The sequence below is a fragment of the Vidua macroura genome, chromosome 3, assembly GCF_024509145.1.
Source record: "Vidua macroura isolate BioBank_ID:100142 chromosome 3, ASM2450914v1, whole genome shotgun sequence".
Lineage (NCBI taxonomy): Eukaryota > Metazoa > Chordata > Aves > Passeriformes > Viduidae > Vidua > Vidua macroura.
The window spans coordinates 31,322,076-31,341,449 of NC_071573.1; the positions used below are offsets into that span (position 1 = coordinate 31,322,076).

Consider the following 19,374-nt stretch of genomic DNA (forward strand, 5'->3'; position numbering starts at 1 on the left):
TGGAGTAAGTAATGCATCCTGGAATCTGATTGTACTAAGCATTAATTTTCCCACAGGACAGGTGTGGGTATACTCCTCTTTCAGAACAACCCTTGCCTCTGGCATTCCTGATTTGCTGTTGAACCTGTCTGCTTCCCAACACGAACGTGCTAAATGGGTTCATCTGTGTCTGGTTGCAGGGCTTCCTCCCTGGAACCAGAGGTCAGTTGTAACAGTTGCAACTTCCAGCTGCGTGTTTCGGAATGCCTCTGGTGAGCTCCTTAAGTGAGCCGGTAACACAAAGGTCTCCAGGTGTTGAGACATGGATCTGTTCATGGCAAGTGACCACTGTCAGCTGCTGAGGTCAGTGGCTCACCTCTGCCTCCCTAACATTTATTCCATTTATTCCTTCTGTCCGATGCAGTGGCATGCCACAGCAGAGCTTAAAGCTGTTTGTTCCTTATTTAATGATGAGGTTCAATAGGTGATAACATCAATGCTACAGACTGCAGGCTGCCCTACTCTTGTTGGACTAAGAGGAGGAAAGTGACTTTGAAGCAGCAACCTTGTGTAAGTAGCTTGGCACAGCTTTTGGAAACTGTACTCCTCTGTAATTTGGAAGTCTCAAAAGACTTACAGCAAAGCAAGTTCTGCTGGGTAGCTTGCACATTGGAAGGCACAGGAGCCACTTCTGGGTCTGCCAACATTGCTTCTGCAAGGTCCTAGGAAAACAATCTGATAAATATGTAGGTCTGAATCATGTGGATCTACCTTTGGCACAGCAACCTGCAACTCCACACAACTATCTTTTCTCTAGCAAGTCTTCTATTTCACAATCAAACCTGAAGTGGGATACAAAACTTTAGTCAGGATAAACATGTGGAAAAGTTTCCTATTGAGCCAAGAATGACAGTCCTCTGCACTGCCTCTGCCCCCTATCCATGCTTACATTAGCATCTACTGTGCTCTGGGACAGGCTCATTCTTGTGGTTTTGATATATTGTTAGCCTCAGGAAAAGGGAGAGGAGAATGGTGTGTTGAAGAATTTCTTGATCTTGTCACAACAGAAACAAGATGACTGGAGGCAAAACCTTGAGGCACATCTGCTAGGAAGGGTGGTAGCTGTATATGCAGAACAAAATATTAGTCTCTGTTGGGTGAAAAGGCTCCTTCCTTAAAGAAGTTCCCATTTTCTGTGTACAAAGGATATCTTCTGTACAAAGGATCATTGTTTTTTTAGTGATACATAGTATAGCCTAAGCAGAATTTCCCACAAGGAGCAGTGTGGGTGCAACACTCGTGTGTGAGCAGGCAAATGGAATTCAGCTGCCTACCCTTGCCTGCTCCTTGCTGCACATGGAGCCCAGACAAGGTAAGCAGACAGGATATGGACACTTGACTGACCTGGCTTTTTCTGCCTTTCACCTTAACTTCAGCTTTTCTTGTGCACTCAAACCCTCCTGCACCCTACTTCCTCTGTCACCTGTTATGAAGAATAATCATGAGACACCTTGAATTATAAACCTGGTTTGTGCTGGCACTCTTGTCAAGACTTTAGTGCTATTACTACTCCTTGATAGCATTTCCTCCATTATCTTGCCTTGCAAGTCCTACTTTGCTTTCTTGCTCCCTACATACACAGGGATATCATCATAAAAGGAAAGGAAGATTCTCAGGTGGATATGCCAGGACTTGAGGACTCCACTCCTGCTTAAGGTCATCATCTGAAGCTAACCTCAAGTATGGTAGCAGGAATCTTCTCTGTATATCCATAAAGAAGAAATCACTTATTCTTTTCATTGGTCCACTCAGCCACTCCAAGTGAATTGGGTGTATCATTATTATACTGTTGCAGTATTATGTGCTAAGATTGAGAGGACTGTTTGCACAGCCTTGAGAAAATAAAGCTTAAGGAGAGAACTGAGCACCATGTTCCAGGGGTGGTTACAAAGAAGATGGAGGGAGATTACCATTTTACAAGAGTGACGTGGAAAAGATGAGGGGTAAGGGGTGCTTCCAATTGGAAATGAGGAAAAACTATTCTACTAGTTGATTTTTCTCATTGTGAAAAATCTCCCCAGGGAAGTGGTGGATTCCCCAATGTCAGACACTTGTAAGGTTTAGCTGGACAAGGGTGCTGGGCCATCATGTCTAGGATGCTTTTTGCCAAGAAAGGTTGAACCAGATGATCATTGAGGTTTCCTTCCAACCTAGTATTGAGTGAAAGTGATGATGCTTCATCTTGGATTTCTGAGAATCACAGCTGAAGTTACAAGTCTGATTTACAATTAAAAGCAGGCACATCATTATCATCTGATTTTTATCCAGGGACTTAATTTGTTAGTCTTATGAGTCAGAATTTGAGTCACCGAGGTGCCAGCTTCCCTAGGAGAGGGAGGGAATGTCATCCCATGTTGAGCAGAAATCCCAGTGGTAAGAACAAGCTGCCATGAGCGTCAGTATTTTTAAAATCCAAGTCTGTGGTGATAAGTTACATGTGATGACCTTCAAACATGTATCTTTGAGTAAAAAGGTGCAGCAAGATTTCTTGTTAGCTGGCAGATCTGTAAGAATTTAAGATGTAAGGTGCTATTCTCTATCAAGGTCAGTCTTACAGTTAGATCTGGTTGTTCAGGGTATTTGTTTAAATGAATTCAAGTAGGAGATTGAATGATCTCCCTCTTAAGTGTTTAAGTAAGTAGGGGGAATGCTTACAGATTAAATGTTGCTTATAAAAACTATTTCATTGGGGTTTTTCCCTGAAGACTTGTAGGTTTCATAATCTGTCACTTTTCAGTGTTTTGTCTTAACTTGGATACTTCTCAATTTTGAAAATTTATCTGTTTAAGAAAAAATAATTAAGAACCAGCTTGTTAAGTACCTCTTAACTCAAATGTTTCTTAGGTTGAATCATAGTATCATAACGCTTCTCCAATTTCCAAACTTTACTCTCTCCCAGATAACTCTCCCAGCTTGCCATCTGTGAGCAGTTTATTTTGTAAGGTGGAAGGAAGCTGTTAGCAGCTCAGAGAACCTGTGTTGGCACAATCGTGTCAGTGTACTTGGAAAATGCATGATTAATGGTGTGATAACATCCAGTGCAGCATTTTCCCAGCCTACTTTCACAGCTCTGTCCTCCCAGTGCTTCTTTCAGTGTCCTTGTTCTGGAAAACACAGCAATTCACAGCAATTTTCTCTGATGGTTGAAAACAGCTATTTGAGCAGTGTAAACACTTGGAAGGGTTAGCCTGTGCCTCAGGGATTTCTGATTCAGGGCACCAAATAGATCAGAATGGTTTTAGCCTTTTAACACTAAAAGCATTCATTTGGAAAATGTAAATGGTTATAAAAAGGAAGCATGTATTGTATCTTTTATTCTGGAGACAGTTAAATTAAGGATGCTTTAGAGCAGTAGGTTGTGATGACCTTTTTTTATAGGTGCAGTATAAAAAGTTGAGGGATGGATTTAGTACAGCTTCTTTCCAACCTGCTTCTTGAAAACAGGCACACAAGAACTGCAGAACTCTTCACCAGTGTAGAGTGAGTTTCTTTTGGGAATTGTCCAAATGTATCACCTGCACAGCGACTGATGCAGTTCTTCATACATTATTTGATCCTAATAGTGCCAAGAGAAGAGGAAAAGTACGTCAGACAGTGGTAAAAAATTACACAATATTTAAAAGTGACTTTGTGTATTATTTAAGCAAGTGAAACAAACTAGCTCTGTGAGTCACTAGCTGCATTTTAAAATATTTACAAACAAAAACCTAAATAAGGCAAACCCCCACTACTCTGGATCATAAATGAGGGAGAGGAAGAGTCACCAATGGTATGTAATTCCCAGAGGCCTCAGGCAGAGTTCTTACAGTTCCTGTTGCCATGCTAGGTTAGATGGCAGCTTCCCTGAGAAGGCACTGCCCTCTTCACTACAGGAGCTGCTGAATTGACACTTTCCTCCCCCATCTAGTTCTGCACAATGAAGAGACAAGGTCATCCTTTGCTAGTCTAACTTAACTGTTCCTTAACCCATTTCACTGGTCACTCAAAATGAGAGTTTTGAGGAACTGAGTACTTCCACTGAAATACCTGGCTTCAGAAGGTGATGTCTGTTCACAGCTTAAAGAATTCTTTTTGTTTATCTTGAGTCAACCAATTAAACCAAACACAGAGATGTGTATAGGATAGAAGAGGTAGATGGACTAGATCAGTAAGATGGAGCTTTTTTAGCCTTTTTTTTTTAATTTTCCAGTGTCATAGCAAGGTCTGTATTTTTTTCTCAGACTGAATTTGTCTAGCAGATAGGAAGTAGCAGCTGGAAACAGGAGATAAGTATCTTGTACTGCAAAAGAGATTTCAAAATACCTGACAAGTCTTCAGATTAATATAATTGAAAAATAGGACTCTCAGACACATGATATTTAAGCTGCCTTTGAGATGCAGAATAACATTTTTGGTTAACCAGAAGGAGTATGTTCTAATACTTAACAATCATTGCTAGGTTAGAGGAGATGTTTTACATTTTTGTGGCCGTTTGCTTAGTGATTAGCAAAGGGAAAACAACAGCCAACATCATCTTTAAAGGTTCTTGGAGCCAAAGATTACTTCTAATTTTATGAAAGGTCACTGACCACCAAAATACAATAAAAATGAAAGGAAATAGTTTACTAACTTATTTCTGTCTAGTTCTACATGTGAATACATTCATGTATTCTGGCTGCAGTACAGTACTCTCTTGGCCACACATGGAGACCTAGACACAGGCTCTGCAATAATAGCAATTCCTGTATATTAACTTCAAAATTACAGTAAATAAGATGACTGAACAGCTTTCCTTTCAGTCATTAAAAGGAAAAGGGCATAAGGAAACATTTACAACAAACTTCCTTAACAAATCCAAATAATGAAAACAGTAATAAGGAATAACTAAGATCATAAAGCGTGTTTTATGTACCATCTCAAATTTACATCTCTTGCACATCAACAGAAAAGGTTAAGCATCTTTGTGTGTCATCATCACAGGGGAGGAAAAGTTGTGGCAGGATGTGCTGCACTCTAAAGGCCTTGACTTCTATCTACACTGAAAGCTCAGCAGACATAAGAGCTTAGGGCCAGGTTAATAATCAATCTGGGAATGTCAATGAAGTCCAAGGCACCACACTAAAAAGTAACCTTGATATCTTGCTAAGGCATCTACATACAGTGCATCATCTGCAGCTGAAAAGGGAGGCTTTGATTTCTGGCCTTAACACAAACATCAGATTTGTTTAATGCAGAAACAGGTAGTGTCAGTTTGAAATCCATCTAAGGATGCTGCAACCTTAACCATTCCCACCAGTCTCCAGCATCAGAAGAGTGTCCTTCCCAAGGGAGTAATGAACTTTACATACTGGAATATTGCCTTACCTGTTTGGACACTGAAGACTTAACTTTCCTGAAAGCTTCTTCAAAGTGTTTACGAGAAATCTTGATTTCTCCTTAAAGAACAAAACATAATAAATTACTAAAATTGCAGACAAGTGACAATCAAGCGACTGTTGCATGTATTTCAAGACAGCATTCATGAAACCTAACTAACTGAATTCCCATAACCTTTCTAGAAGTGAATCCCTCAAATTCTGCTGCTTCCACTTCTGGGCTTTTTTTTTTTTTTTTTTTTTTTTTTTTTACATTAATTCAATATTAAACTTCCCTGTTATTTAAGAAGTACTTAGAAAACATTTTGCTATCATTCCACTTCTACTCAATTTCTAAGTAATTGGCTTCATATCATTGCCTTCTCTGGCATTACACAGAAGAGATGAAAGCTTTCACTGCTACAACTCCCTATGTTTAAGTTTATGCAAATTGCCTTTTTGACCTTAATGCAGCTATCTACAGTAATTATTCTTAATAATAACCTTTTGAACAGGTTTTCTTAGTATGTTAAAACATAAGCATACATCAGATAAGTCATGGATTCCTCTGTTCTCACAAGGAAGTACCTTGTTTAATCTGGATTTAAAAATCCTAAGATGCCACTACATATCAGCTAACACTGTGCACAGGTACCAGATATGTCAGAAATACAAACTGTAGTCTTGTTGGTGCATTTTTAAAATCTCTTTCATTAGGATGATTACTGCTTTTATTTCCACCTCTGCCATATGAAATGGGATGTGCCAACATGAAAAAACTCTTAACATTAATATATTTTGAGTCTGAGTTGAACAAAAATCTTCTGCTCATATAGTAAAAGACTAAAAAGCAAATGGGAGATACTAAATAAAAAATGAAATATACCTTGTCTAAGGTATTAACCAGAAGAGCAAATAGCCTACAGTTATTATTACCTGTGTTAAAGGTAAAGATGAAGATTAAATTTCACTGAACTTCACTAAACATGCAACCTCACTGCTCTCTCATCTCATTTCTCTGGAGCTCATGTTCAACATTCCTATTACCAGAACAAGTTATACTTGGAAAATTTGAAGATTCAAGTTTAAAATATCAGGAATTTAACCTCCTTCCCCAAGGAAATGCTATTTACAGTAAGAAAAAGGTTCAAATTGGGACCTTCCCAGAAGACAGATTACTTTTAGACTGAGTCATTAAAACTCCATAAAACAATAAAATAGAGCTACGAGAATTTAATGTTGCTTTTACTTTTGTTTTTAAGCATGTAATTTTTAATCAAATTGTGACAATGCTACAGGGAGAGAGAAAATCTCCTGCTAGGTCACTGACCTCTCACTGCAAGTAACTTAGACTACTTCATGCTTATTATGTGATAAAAGCTTGTCCAAGGCTTGATCATGTGGAAAATGTAGCTGTGACTAATCTAGACCTTGGCTACTTGCTTTAACACACTTTGCCTCGATTTCTAATGACAAAACCATTTAGTCTGAATAAGTAGGTACAAATACTTTCTTGTTTAAAACCATTTGTATTGTTAAATTAAAATAATGAAGTATATCAACAGGTACAATCTTTTAAAAATAAGACAATATACTTAAAACTCCAAATATGAAATTGGAGTTTTCCTGTTTACATAGATGAGTGAGAGATACATTGTTCTTATCAAACAAGGACCAGACCTTGCTTGCTTTTCAAATTCAATTGCAAAGATGTAAAACTTTATTCTCACTTGTTAAACAACACTTGCTCTTAACTGCTCTAACAAAAAGTCTCATAGATTCTGTGCTTAGGATCAGCCTTACAGACTGCAGGTGATGTGGGACCACTGGCTATCTCTTATAAAAATGTACAAAAAGGGTCATAGTTTAGAAGGTCTGTATTTGTCACTGCAGCTGAAACAGGAGTAAGACTCTCTCTCTATTATTTGTCATACCCTGTACATTCTGTGTAACTAGATCCGTTTGAAATAAATACACAAAATTAAGCTAAAGAGGTGAGTTAAGATGGGAATGGGAAGAAGTGACCAGGAGCACATGGTGTTCCAAAGTTTCTGAGGGAAAGTTTCTGACAGAAACTGCAGAGCTGCTGCAGTAGGGTGGGTCCCACTCTGGCAGTGGTGCTGAAACCATCTTCAGTGGTTTCGAAAAGGGAGGCAGAAGTGAAACTCCCAAATTTGCAAATGACAGTGAACCTTTCTGGACATTCAGTGCTGGCCCAATGATGAGAAAATCCAGGGGTACTACATAAAAGTGGAAATCTGCCCAATTGTTAGGAATTTCCCCTACAAACTTCTGTATCTGGCAATTCTCAGATCATAGTGACTAACATGATCAGCTTGCCTAGGCCTGTTCAGATTAGCAGTAGAATTTCTGAATTCTCCTACGAAATATCACAAAAAGGATATCTTTCCATTTCACTTTCTAAAAGTACCTTCAAGCAAACCACTGCCAAGTGTTAAAAAACCACACCCCTGTGATTTTATTCCAGAGGGAAAATATCAGGTATAACAAGAAGTTGCAACAGTTTCTCCAAAACAGAAAGGAGCAGCCCTGATTCCAAAGGACACTCAGCACCCATTCACAGCCAAGCAGAGCGTGAGAGGGGAGGCAGCTGCACGTCTTGCTGAACAATGAAGAAAGAAAATCCCCAGTCTTATCTTGAAGTTAAAAATGAAGAGGGTCTCAAATAAGAAGCCACCTCACATGTTTTCATAGCAATCAGGGCTGACATCTTGCAAACCCAAGGACAGTCCAAGGAAGCAGCTGCTATAAACATGGAAATCAAGTTGTACATGTATTATGTACATGTACAACTGGCTGCCTACACATTCACAGTCAGTGCTTAGGCTGCAATCCTAACTGTGAAGGCTGAATTCAAGAGATGAACAGCTTTGAATTAAGTCTGCTGTATTCTGAACAATTATAAAAATGACCAGGATAAACTCGGAGCAAATCAAATCAAGAGTTTTAGCCTCAAATCAAGAGTTTTAGCCAGCTACAACAAGCAAAATGGGTAACCAAGTCATACAACAGGGAAGGTTTTTATAGCTCAGGGTTTTTTCCTCTAGCTGAACACACTTGTTGCCTCAGAACAGGGAATACAAACACTGTGCTCTGGTAACTTACTAAAAACCAGACAAGATTGGATAGGTACTAGATCAAAAATAATCATTCAAAGCCATTCAATACCAGTGTTGCTCTTAGAAATCAGGGGCATAATGAAAGCCTACGATATTTTCCAAGGATATAGTCTAAAAAGTCACAATTCTATCTTAGCTTTGTATTTTGGCTTTAAGATAAAATAAACAAAATTACTGGGAAGAAAGCCAAACAGGCATTTTTATATAAAAGTTTCAATCTAGAATTTAAAAATCCCCACAAAAATACAACTTAAACCAGCAGTTCAGAGAGATAATGAAAGGGGAGAGATTGTACTTGAATCAATTTATAACTCCCTGTTAAAGTGTTGGCAAGAGGCACTGATGAGCTAAGCACCAAAGATCAAAAGTGGCACAGATTTTCCCAACTCCACCAGTGCTGGATGTATGTGTTCAGTTACACAACACAGCTGGGTGCCAAAGGTAGGAAATCAGGGAATGTGCAGTTTACAACCCTCCTCCAAATACGTCAGCGTAATTAGTCTTTGGTAGTAACAGAGAAAACTGGCAAAGGGGTATTTAGTCTAGGAAATAATCAGTTTATATAACCATTTAACAGAAACTTTTCTTTAAGGTTGTAACCTTCAGTTCTTTAAAAATAAGAATTATGCTGACTTCTAGCACAACCATTTTTCCTGTACCTTCCCCTACCTCCCCTTATGGGATTTAATTTTTGTTTGGCTCAAAAGTCAATCAATGATGTACAGCTTTCACAGACTTAAGCAGTCTTCAACTGCTTTAAATACTTTATATTCCATTTATCTTGTCACTGTTTAGTTAAGATTTTCTTTTTAAAGCTTTCTTACCCTTCTTGCTTTGAGTATTCTGCAGGGCCATTTCCTGTCTCAAGGCACAAATGGAAGCCTCACGCACGAGAGCTGAAAGGTCTGCCCCTCTAGGGATACAAACAACAGGTTATTTGGGGATAAATTTCTAGTTTGCCGATGGCATACAGAAAGACAAGACAGTAAAAATGGCATTAAAATTTGGTTGTGCTGTCACAAAGTTTCACCTTAAGAATACTGGAAAGAGGCCTGATGATTACGCAGTCTGCAACCTTCATTACGGAGTGACACCCTTCAGATTTTAGCCACAAATTAAGATCAAATTAATAAGAAACAAGGGAAGATGCAAAACTCCCATTCAGCGTTTTTGAAAATGCCAAAGGGTTGATTAATACTGTGCCACTTCTTAGGAACATAATTTCTTTTTTTATAAATTTTATAAAAGATTCAAATGAAATCCCTCACCATTACAGAATGATGCTCAAAGCTGCATCAATAGTAAAGTTAACATGCTCTTAAAATAATAGTATCCACTAGACATGGTCAGACCAGTTTAAGTGTTTCTTTCCAGTTTCCTGGAACTTGAGCAGTTGGAACTTTTCACATGTCTTTCAGCTAGTGAAAGTCATCAAATAAAAAAAAAATTTCAAAATCAACTCCCCATGCTTCATTTGGGGGTACTAGCCATAAAGTATTAACAAATCAAAAATTAAACCCAACCAGATAAAACAAAAACCCCAAATAAACCAAAACCAAAGACATCAAAACCCACAACAAAAACCCAAACACACGCACACACACACAAAACCCCTAAACTCAAAATACAGATAAACCCAAGCATCAAAAAACCCACAACCAAACAACAAAATCTCAAACAAAAAACCCACACAAACCTCACAACAAAAAACCAAACCAAAACCCCTGCACACTGAACAAAAAAAAACCACTGGACTATAAACCAGTGAGTGAAAGGTGTAGAAAGAAAAATTACTCATCTTTTCCAAGCAATATTGTGGCAAGCAGCCCGTCATAAACTTTATCCTTCATTAACTCCATAAAAACACTGAGTATTACTAAATTATTGAATAGCTTAAAGCTTTTTAAGTTTTATGGACCATAACTGCAAATTATTCTGACAGATATGGTCATCAAGCTTTCCCTAAAGCCACACCTTGCTGTTCCCAAAGCACAAGCTGAAATGGGCACTCATACTTTGTCAAACAGATTGCTCTCAACTCTGTGACAGAACAAGTTGGTTATGGCTGTTAAACCAATTTGCTTTCATCACCATTGTGTGTGGGCCCACAACTTAAAGAGGGCTCTTTGTTCCTCAGATGATGCAAGAATTATAAAACAAAACCGAAGAAAACCAAAAGGCCTCCACTCTTCTGTATTTGCAATGTAAAAACTATTCCATATGAAGAAGACTTTAGCATCCATATATTCCTACCAACTTCTTGGAAAAAAGCACGAGGGAAAGCAAGAAAAAATACCCTAAGGGAAAAGGTTTATAAAGTTAAGAAACCCTCTTAATAATACCAGCAAAACACAGCTGATCATGCATCGAAGACTGCTGGCACTGCACATGAAGTATGAAAGTCAAAACCAGAAGATACTCACGTGTAACAATCACACTGCTGACTGTAAGCAATTTCCTCCAGGCTCACATCACTATCTAGGGGAGGCCGGGTGCCATCCTAAAGGAGTTGAGGTAAGGAAAAAGAGAAGGTAAGAAAACATTTTTTTTTTTTTTTAACATCTGCCATCCCTGAAGTGATGAAGTTTCTTTAATCAGGAATCACAAAGAAGTCTGAAGGGTTTCCTGCAATATCCACAAATATAAATATTTTTAATCTCAAACTGGCAAGAAGGATCAGCCTTAAAACCATTTAATTAGAAAACGTTAAGCAATGGTAAATTTTAACTTGCCACCCACAGATTAGATTTTCTCTAAGGAAATTATGGCCAGCCTTCCCCTGGGCATTGTAATACCAACACTATTCCATATGTGGGTTTATTTTTAATAATAGTTGGTTGCTTCAGCAGCTTGTTTAGCTGAGCTTCCTCTAGTGTTACTGTGTGTTGAAATCAAACAGCTAAGCAATAGGCATGTCAGTTAGTCTTATCACCTTTAAGACTAAATTAATTGTATATCTTTTATATTCTGGATATAGATTTTCAAACTTAGAAGTTTCCATTTAGATTTCATAGGAGTTTAGATAAACTGTAGATTTTTGACACTACTTTTCCATATTATTACTGCTTCCGCCAGAAAGATTCCAGAAGTGGTTTCTTTTGTTATTATTTTTCCATCTCCAACAGCAAAAGTCTTAAATGACATAAATGGTATTTGAAACTAGCCAACAAAATTCCCAAACACTATAAGCTTGGAGATCCTCCTGTTACCCTGAGACAACAGTAAAGTATTATGATAGTACAGAGATTCAAGATGTCTCTTTGATCAAACAATATCTGAGTTTTGACAGGAAAGAACAATTTTATGATATAATGATACATTTCTGCCAGATACTCATTTGACAGGAATGCACAAATTCACATAAATAGTTTCTGACTCCTTCAGAGGAACTAATATACTGAATACCTACAATACCTTCAAGAGAAAAAAATAAAATGTATAGTACCTGGCAAGTTAAAATACTTGAATACTTAACAGACAATGGAACTGTCAAGGACTAGGCAGAGTAAGGAAACAATCCTGAATGAATCTTTAACAGTTAGAAAGGAAAAAAATCCAGAATAACACCACAACAAAAAGATAAAGGAGCAGCCTGATTTGAAAACATCCTGAAAGGAGAGACTTTAACCTGTAAACAAGGAAGCTTCATACAATTTCATATGGGATACTTTACTAATTCTTATAGGAAATTGCAAGCCAGAGAGACACTTCCTCTGCTAAAAAGAAATGTTTAACCTATTGCTTTGTGCAGCAAATACATTGGGCATTTTGCTCTCCCTGCTCTGGTGCCAAGCCCTGTGCAGCAGAGCTTGATGCAGCTTCCAGGAATGTTTAAGTACAGTAGTAACTGAAACATGTGAAGACAGGCTTCTCTTGCATAATGTGCATAATTGGGAATGACTGATTTGTACAAGTTAACTGAAATAAAAATCTTTCACAACAAAGCTTCAACCCACATTTAGGCAGGCTGTCATCCTGACAACCTGTTCCTCCACCAAGTCCCTTTTCTACCCCCCCTGGAAGCACTTCTAAGCATCCATGTTTTTATTCTGCGAGGATTCTGCTTCCACATGCTGTGCATGTATTCCTTGGAGATTCCTGGGAAGGCATGCCATCATTCAGAAGCCACTCACATCTGCACCAAACATTTTGTTTTCTCTGGCCTTGAGCAAATATGTTCTCAAATTTTTCACACTTCCTCACCTAGAATGCATGGATGAAATCTGACAAGAAATAAAGTATTTCAATTAATTTAACACATTTTCCTCTCTTCCTACTCCATGTTCTTCTTTCACATAACTCCTACACATCTTTAAAGATTTAACTCCTCATTCACCACAAGGATTTGTAATCAAAATAATCAGACTAGTGTGAATTAAGTATGTATGAAAGCACCTTGCATTCCAAAAAGCACGATAAACAACATGATAACCAGTGACAGGATCCACAGAAACCAAGCTGATAAACACCGTGCAATGTATTCCTGCTGTCAAGAAGCCCCATAAGCAGATAGGGTCACATCAAAGCTGATGTCAGCAGAAGACAAAAATATTCTGGCAGTGGTATAATAACAGGGTTACCACATCCCATTGCCACTCCTCTTGGTGTTATCCCAACAGGAAGATAGGATTGTAGACACAAAGATTCCCAGGAGAAGGGAGCAAAGACACATTTCAGTGACCTCGCCCAGGATTTATGGCAGTAAATGCAATTCTGAACTTGATTCCTGATGGGAAACTGCAAACAGTTCTCCCTAACAACCAGCTGGTCACTGACAGACAAGAAGCAGCCAAAAGATGAAGTGAGGACTCACTACAGCTCCTTGTCCTCAGTGTTGCCCCTGAGTGATCCTGCCCTTGCCAGGTGGGTTCGTGTATCTTGGTGGCTACATGTGGCTGTGAGAGTGTGAGCAAGGGAAACCAGTGAGAGAGAAATCAGCTCTATTTAATCCACCTTTGCTCCAGTGAAGGGAGCAAAGCACCAAGCTCTGCTACACTATTCCCCTACACCCCTAATCACCTTTAAAAATAAATCTGGTAAAATAAAAATCATGATTCCTTACAGTATTCACAGATGTTACACTCAATTCCTCTCAACATCTCATGAAGAACATTAAGAACAGGGTTGTAAAAGGTATTAACTGATGTATTTCTGTAAAACTTAGAAACAACAAAATGGTCTACTGCAAATAGCAAATGGGGGAATACTTAATCTGATTATTTTCATCCATGAAGCAATGCACAGAACAAATGAAGGAAAGTCTAACATCCTGAATTTGTAATGAGAGGTCACCCTGTGAACATCCATTTTAGCGTGAAAGAACAGGATGGAACAAGTCCTCACTTTCTGAATTCTCAATCAACTATTGCCTATACACCACAACTTTAAGGTTATGCAAGTCTGGATTATCCTTTATTACAAATACACTAAACAATTTTTGCCAGACTTCTCATAATGCTACTTTTCATCTATAGAAAAGACTGTCTCCTTTGCAACTCAAAGAAAGATCTGATAGAACACCTGGTCTTAACAATCAGTGTTGATCTACTGGAAAAAAGAATTCATATAATTCATAATGCTTTTAATGTTCTTTTTTAAGGCCTTGATTCCTGCTTGTGCCATACTTGGAGAAACACTCACAGAATTCTATAATCCAAGTCTCTGAAGTGGCAGATTGTGCTGTCCACCACAGGGAGGACCCCTGAAGGTACAGATTGTACATTTTCACATTTACTTTAACATACAACCTCGATCATCACAAGCTTCTTTTAATCCTAAAGCAAATTAGGTGTCACAACTACTGTTGAGCAAATACAGATGGAGCTTGTGAATCATTCTGCTGAATGTATGGAACCCCCCAAAAAAAGCTTACAAAACACTTCTAGGCTCATTACTCACTCAGATAGGAATCTTCTAATTAAATCTGTTCAAACTGTGACTATAAAGTCAACAACTTCTATGTTTAACAGGTTTGCTTTACTCAACATTCATCAGCCCCTTGCAGTCCCAGAGCAAATTTAACAGCAGATGGGCTGAGGGATTATTTTTATGACCTCACTGAAAAGCTGAAAGTGTTTAATGAGACAGGATCCTGCAATTCTTTGTAACATTTAATTTGTCTAACATAATTCCACCAAGCTTCAAGATTAAGGATATATTTCCAAATACTCACTTTGGTGATGGTCTTTAAAATAGCAAGTCGATCTTCAGGTGGTGGCAAACCCACATAGAGTGTTTTATCCAGCCTACCAGGACGCAGGATAGCTGGGTCAATTATATCTTAGGGAGAGGAAAAATAGAAAAGAATTAATCCAGAAATGAGATACACCCTTAGGAACATCTGCACATGAGAAGGAATACATGCATATTTGTACCAAGACTCAAAGAAGCATTTGTGCCATGACTGAAGCTCTGAGCATTAAAGGAGCTGATTAAAAAAGTTTCATTTTTGTCAACAAGTCTCTAACACCCAGTAAAATTAAGCCACGTCTGATCAATGATGGCTCATAAATACCAGTTTCATCTCTTCAGATAAGAAGACAACTCTATGTTTGGCAATACAGAATTAGAACATTTTTGCTGAGGAATTCCACACTAATTATTAGCAGTTTCTTCTACTGGAAGGAACTCTACCCAAAGGGACAATAAGTCAAGCATAACAAGCACACAGGGCCAATCACAACCATCCATATGCAAATTTAATTTTATTGGTCATTTGTATTTCTACTACATAATGGTTACATGAATGGTAAAACAGGAAACCCAGGAAAATACCAAAGATAGCTGCAAAGTAGAGAATTTGTTTCCCAAGGAGAACTACAGACTCCAGATTTATTAAGTGTGGAGAAGTAAGAAAACAAAAATTATCACAAATGTTTCTAGAAAACCATCCAAAGCTTAAGTGTAACAGAAATGTGTAGCTGCCTTTTAGCACCACAGGCTATGATACCAAATGTACACAAAGTCAGTCAGGATATAAATACTGACTATTGGTATAACAAGAGCTACAGATGGGCATATAACCTGGAAAAGGCCTCAATTCCTGTCTGTATTTCAGCACAAACTGCCTGCCTGATGTTTCTCAATGCTTCTTGATGCCCTATTTCCCCCTCTACCAAAACCCAATAATGGTATTAATTGCTCTGTTTCACTAAGGAATCCCTGGAGGTACTAAAAAGACCTGTAGATGTGGCACTTGGGGACATGGTTTAGTGGTGGATTTGGCAGTGCTGGGTTAGCAGGTGGACTCCATGACCTTTGAGGTCTTTTCCAACCTAAATGATTCTGTGACTCTCTGATATCCTACATGCCCCAGTAATGTGAGCAGCAAAGGCACAGAAACACTCACAGAAGATATAAAGAAATCTATACTTTTTTACTAGAACAGACTATTTAAAAGTATATAAATTATATGAATGTGTGAGGTAGCTACTGCAAGAACCTCTCCCAAAAGTGACAGTTGATAGTTCCATCTAAGTCCAAAGCTGGAAATTATCAAGGCCTCCCAATGAAGCTGCCAATACCCTGCATTGGCTCTGCCCTCCTGACAAAACAGAGCTCACAAACTATTGCATTCCTGTACATTAAAGGTGAAGGACTGGAGAAAGTGAAGCTGCTAATCTTTATTGTACAGATGTTTTAAAGATAACAGACACCACCCAAGCCCTAAAACAGCAGCAGGGAAGTTAAACTACCGCTTTTTTGCAAATTAAAAAAGCTTGCTTAACTCTGTCAACATTTGAACTACCTGATCCTACCACAGTATGGTCTTGATCCATTTTTTAAAGATGCTCATGGTATTGTTCAAGTTGCTCTCTCAGTTATGCTTAAAGGACAACTCTGTTAAGCTTTTTTCCCCCCTAGGATACAGCAGTCATGGGCAGAAACATCTATGGAAGAAAAATGCAGATGCTAATGCAATGAGAATGGTGAGCGGGGGAAAAAAAAGGAATTATATTAATATATTAATTTAATCCAGACCAGATGAAACAAGGGTTAAACAGAATCCTGCCATGGCAGGCACAGACAAAAACATGTTACTTATACATCTGTGCATCGTTCCAGATGACATTTTGTCTTCCTTTTGACACAAGTGCACTTTCCTGTTTTTGTGTTCCTTGTCACATTACTAGTAGGAGATGACAAAGTTCACTCAAAGGACCTGTTACAAACATCAAAACAAATACTCTCAAGAGGGCCTGCATTACAACACCAGGCACTTGCTGATTTCCCTATTCTAACATTCCAAAAATAAAGTATTAAATAATATTTGAAAATATGAAGCTTGCTATGGAAAATATTGTTTCTGTTTTGCACGCTAACATGGTACTTGCTATTTGTCCAACAATATGAAGACAGCAATGTGGTCTGAAGTTGCATTTATCTTTTTGTATGGAAATTATCACACTGCCTGCATTCAAAAAGTTACCACAACTGACAGAACTAGATAAGCTGCAGTAATGGTAGTTTACACCAACAAGACCACACCAAAGACTGAAACACAGATCTACACTCCTCATCTCCTTATGAATCAACTCATTTCATTCTTCTGGTTCAGACCTGGGCCTGAATTTCTTGAAAACTCAAGTCACATAACCCAGAAAATTAATATTTACTCATTGGACAAACTCACTCATTAGATGCACTTCATATCCATTTAAAAGAACTGAATAAGGTACCCCTTTAAGGGATTTCAAAGCATTCCACACTGGTAAATCAGAACATCCTCTCAATATCTATTATCTTAAAACTTATCTAAACAGAAGAGAGTCAACTCATTTTAGATACATTTACCATTTTAATGAAATTAAGGTAGTTATTGCAGATACCTCTTTCAAAGCCTATTATTATCCTTCAAGTTGGAAGGAAAGTGAAGTATGGAAATGTGATGAAACACAGCACCCCTTTTCCAAGCAGTTGTCTCACAGACAGAATATATTTCTGCTGGGAGAAATGTTAATAATTTCCTGCCTTTCTGAGGTGGTTAATGGCATTGAATGTCATCAGAAGACAACAGAATAATTTTCCAAATAATCTGACAAAATTACATGAGACGATATTTACAGTACATCCATTCCTTGCTCTGTTTTTGAGGGTTCAAACAGGCACTAGGCTCTAGAGAATGAAGTCACATTTCAGTTTACTACACTGCTGTTCAAACTACTGCAAATTCTTACAGAATTACTACATTCCATTGAAAATATCTGTGCATGAATTCCTCTACAGTGACATTCTATTGTTCTGTAGTAGAATCTCTTAGTCCCACATTCATCTCTAGTTGATTATTTATGTCTTATCTCAACTGTACAGGAGCCAAGCACATTTACAGAAGGTCAGCGCATACTAGCAACGACAGCTGTTGTGTGAGTCCATCAAACTTCTCCCACACTCTCACTCCAGCTTTTAAAAATATATTTGGATACACAGGATCTAGGCCCTCCCATTTGTGATGTTCCGAAAGGCAGGCTCAGAATCCCTAAAGTTCTGAGACTCCAGGTGAATGCTGCACTTAACTGAAGTTCCTGTGAAAGAGTCACTACACTCAAGGGCTGCTGAAATGCAGAAATATAATTTGTGTGAATTAGAACTATTATGAAAGAAATTTTTCCATGCCTCACGTATGAAGTGCTTTTCTTAGATCTTATCTTGCCTTTAATTCAGCAACATGTATAAACAGGTAAAAACATAAACAATGCCCAAACCCAAACTGTAACTATTGTTAAATACTGGTGATTATTTTTTTTATTGTGTTTCAAAACATGTGGTTCAGGTGAATAGCTCTAAAAAAATGAAAATAAACTTGCCAACAAAAATAGAACTCACTGAAACTAGGATTGTGCTCAAAGGTAACATCAAAAGAGGAATTTTGCAAGAATTAATTTAAGAAAGTAGAGAAAGAGACCATGAACAAAAGCAAGATATCATCAAAATTCATAACCAATTTTAAACCACTGTCTTGTCTGTTTCCTCACGTGACACACAGTTCCCTAGATCCCAGGGCAAATGCTGCTGATGCCTTGGTCAGCATTTCTCTAAGGAGTATATAAATGTTCAAAGCCCGGGGAAGTAAGAGGAGAGCAGAAAGGAGCAGTATCCCATCCTGAAATTCAGACTGGTAGCTAGAAAGTGGTGGGAAATTACAGATTCATTCAACAATAGTGTTTGGCAGTTGTGTAGTATTTACTCTTGAATTTGGGTAAGGAAGTAGGCTGGAAAATAATTTAATTATTCTGACTCATAAAGGTGCTAACAAGACAAGACAAGACATTTCTGCCTCTATTTTTTCCCCCTCTCTTGCTAATGATACTGAGTGCTTTAAAAGTTTAATCCTCTTCAGACAAAGTCTGACATTGACTCTGCATTTAGGTGGAAAGAGATTGAGTTGGGAATACTGCATCCCTGCTAATTTAGAAGGTGTCAAGAAATATCTGCAAAGGATATTCAAAGTCATTGAGTGCAAAAAACATTCAAATATCCTGCTTTTTAGGGCACATCAAACGCTTTTTTCAGCACTGCCAGCATAAGAATTACCACTTGCAGATTGCAGATGCTAAAAAAGGGAACCAATCTATTGTGCCTACCCTTTTGCCAAAATGGGAGTTAAAGCCTTCCAAGTGTTTAAAGGCTATATAAAAGAGAATTTGGCAGTTTTCAGCCATGGGGTATAAACCACCACCATTTCACAGTAATACTTTGTCCCAGGTGCCAACACCTCTCTGGAACAATTGTGCCAGGAACATACCTTGAGATGCCAAAAGTGGTTGAGCCACTGCTATCCTAACTGCAACTACTCCTAAACAATAATAACAATAATAATAATAATAGCAATAACAATAGTAATAAAACAACAGTAATAATAACTT

At 38.1% G+C, this 19,374-nt stretch overlaps 1 protein-coding gene across 1 annotated transcript in view; it reads right to left on the reverse strand.

The window, feature by feature from the left end:
* Positions 1 to 3,319: 3,319 nt before the first annotated feature.
* The window catches only part of NVL (nuclear VCP like), a 38,928-nt gene continuing 22,873 nt past the window's right edge, over positions 3,320 to 19,374 (reverse strand). Inside the window, exons 19-23 of the mRNA XM_053972357.1 lie at positions 14,685 to 14,791; positions 10,936 to 11,012; positions 9,337 to 9,425; positions 5,383 to 5,453; positions 3,320 to 3,595 (exon numbers count right to left, since the gene is read on the reverse strand). Coding sequence (XP_053828332.1) covers positions 3,551 to 3,595; positions 5,383 to 5,453; positions 9,337 to 9,425; positions 10,936 to 11,012; positions 14,685 to 14,791 — 389 coding nt within the window. The 3' untranslated portion in view covers positions 3,320 to 3,550. The remainder of the gene's footprint in view (positions 3,596 to 5,382; positions 5,454 to 9,336; positions 9,426 to 10,935; positions 11,013 to 14,684; positions 14,792 to 19,374) is intronic.